Here is a 2,725-nt window from a genome sequence, read left to right on the forward strand (position 1 = left end):
GGCAACTGGATCTATGCAGTCCAGCTCACTCAAGGGAATCGATGCAAACAGTAGGACCATTGGAGAAGGTAAATTGTTTTTAAGTTTTGTTTTTGTATATGATATGGATCATTTTAAAGTAGCAGGGAAATTAAGATTTGATGATGATTTTGCTCTAAAGCTAAATATTTTAGTATGTGAATTTGTGGAAATATTAACAGTTTTAACAGTAAATATAATTTTTGATGAAGTTTATTTTATGCAATGAATAATACAATTTACTTATAGTTTCCTTAATATTAAAAACTGTTTTGATTATTAACAGGTAAAACTGTGGCAGGCATCACTCATAGACTCAATTCCTGTGCCAGGAGAGTACCAGTCTCCACCAAGCACTAGTGCACCTCCATCCATCCTTTCAGTCAACTCCAGTGAGCCTTTTGATGCAGTAGAAGATCTAAATGATCATCTCTCTAACCTGAAGCTACGTGTCGTTAACCATGACAGCAGTGGTTCGACAAATCACAATCCAGAAGCTGGTGGATTTGTTGATCCCCCTGACACCCAGTGCATTGCTGACATGGGTCGTTGTGTGGATGCTGACAGTAGTTTGCCCATAAATTCCCCAGAACGGCCAGAGACAGAGGGTGACTTGCCCAAGAGTCCCTGGAGAAGTAGCAGTGCTACTCCACGCATGCATTTGCACCAGGCTGTAAAGGCCAGGGATCTTGATAGTGGATGCCCAGGGTCAGAGAGGAGTACAAGGATGAGTCACAATGCCAGCTTTGAGCATCCTGATCAGGGTTCAAATTTCCATCCAAGTTTGGAAGCTGCTAGAGATAGTGTCAATGAACCAGAGGAGAGGGAAAAGTCACATGTTACAGAGAGTCAGTGCTTTAGTGGTTTTGAGAAGAAAAGTATGGGAGTGGAAAGTATTCCCCAAGAAAAAGGCTATCTGGACAGAACTCTAAAACACCCTACAGAAGGACAACCTTTGAATGAAAGGTTACAGAGAGATGTCAGCATGGAGAGTCGTGTGCATTCAGGATGCAGTAAGAGCAGCAGGAATAGCTCAAAGAACAAGAAGGACACTCAATACAGCCTGCTGGGATTGCAAGATGCTCAAGAGCAGGACTTTAAAGAAAACTTGAACAAGAGCAACACACAGAGACTGTTGGAAGACAGGGATATTTCTGAAACAAGTGGAGACGAGTCAAATGACTATAACAGGAGCCGTAAAAGGGATCCCAAGCGAAGTACAAGGACACGGAAGAGGAGCAAGTCAAGAAGGTCATTGGAGAGGAGCAAGCCAGGTTGTGTAAAGAGCACATATGGAGTATGTAATGAAACAAGGTCCAATACACCGGGGAGTCAGATGCAAGAGGTTACTAATAAGCTTCACATGTCACTTGATAAGATTGATACCATAAACCAAAACCTCAGGAAGTACAGGTCAAAATATATCAGTGGTTATGCATCTGACCTGTCTGAGGCATCCACAAGTATGCATAGCTCACATTCTGATATATACAGTAATATTTCAAAATTGAAGAGAGATTTCAAGATTCTGCAGTCACAGATGCTAAACCTGAAGAGTGAAGTCTTCCATGAAAAGAAGAGTATGGTTAAAGAGTCATCCAGATCTCATAATGCCGTGAGAGGAAGGAAAAGTGAGCCAATGAGGGCATTAGATTTCTCAAGACACTTAGATGAAGACACTCATCTTGGAGTTGATTCATCCATGGATGTGTCGCATTCTGAAACTGTAAATTAGAAACAAAAAGATTCAGATGGATTGATAGAGTGAGACGGAAAAATCGTACTTCCTCCAGGTTGTATGAAGACAACCCCAGGCATTCTTACAATTTTTCTTCAGACTCGTCTGTATCAACGTTTGATGACTCCAGAATGGAACAGCTGCCCAAGAGCACACCAAAAGATAGGCTGAAGGGGGGATTTTAACCCCCAAAAAGTGAGGGAAGGGCAAGGAAAGATCCAAATAGCAAGAATGGTAATAGAAATATCAGAGTAGAAAAACATGAATCCTTTAATGACTCAAGTGCCAGGAGACAGTTGGATCTCAGTGAAATGGAAGTAATTGACATCAACAGCCCCAGAAAAGATAATCGACCAATAAGCACACAGACTTTAAGTCCAGGTCAGAATATAGGGGTACAAACAGAGGATAGGGGTTCAGTGCCAAAAATCCGGTTGAACGGCCAATCTCTCTGCTTTGAATCCCCCTGAAGACTTCAAGACGAGCCAGACACAACTCTCGGAGGTTGTGAGTGAAGCAGCTGGGATACTGAATTTGGAGTCCGATGCAGTGTCTGTAAAGCATCGGTTGAATACCTCAGCACCTCTTGTGTATATCCAGAACTACCAGTAAGTTGAATGGAACAAACACTATACCATGTTAATTATATGTCTCAGGAAAAAAAAACATTGCACAAAATATATGTATGGGAAGGTGAGAAAACAGTTTTGTGGTTGAAATTTGTTTCGCTGCTCAAACCTCGCATGTGTATGTGATTCTCATGTAAACCACATAAATTGTGTGTTGATTATTTTACTAGGAGTAGAGATTTTTTTGTTTTCGTTATATGGAAAGTGTTTGTAAAATGTAATAATTTTAGCGTAGTTATAAGTACAACTAAAAAATTTCATGATTTTAGATAATGAGTATAAATTGCATCACTTATACAGTTATTTAAATTTACAATACATTTTCTTCCTATGGAACATA

At 40.3% G+C, this 2,725-nt stretch overlaps 2 protein-coding genes across 2 annotated transcripts in view; both read left to right on the forward strand.

The window, feature by feature from the left end:
- On the forward strand, window positions 1-1,927 carry LOC119588823 (the record flags this gene model as incomplete). The annotated part of the gene is given in 3 exon segments (XM_037937469.1): window positions 1-68; window positions 305-1,744; window positions 1,856-1,927. Coding segments are annotated over 3 exon segments (1,539 nt in total).
- Window positions 1,928-1,950: 23 nt separating this feature from the next.
- Window positions 1,951-2,725, forward strand: part of LOC119588514 — a gene marked incomplete at its 5' end in the record, with an annotated part of 9,618 nt that continues 8,843 nt past the window's right edge. Inside the window, 1 exon segment of the mRNA XM_037937158.1 lies at window positions 1,951-2,165. Within this exon segment, the coding sequence (XP_037793086.1) occupies window positions 1,951-2,165 (215 nt within the window).

Source organism: Penaeus monodon, chromosome 24 (genome assembly GCF_015228065.2).
Source record: "Penaeus monodon isolate SGIC_2016 chromosome 24, NSTDA_Pmon_1, whole genome shotgun sequence".
In the NCBI taxonomy this organism is placed as follows: Eukaryota; Metazoa; Arthropoda; class Malacostraca; order Decapoda; family Penaeidae; genus Penaeus; species Penaeus monodon.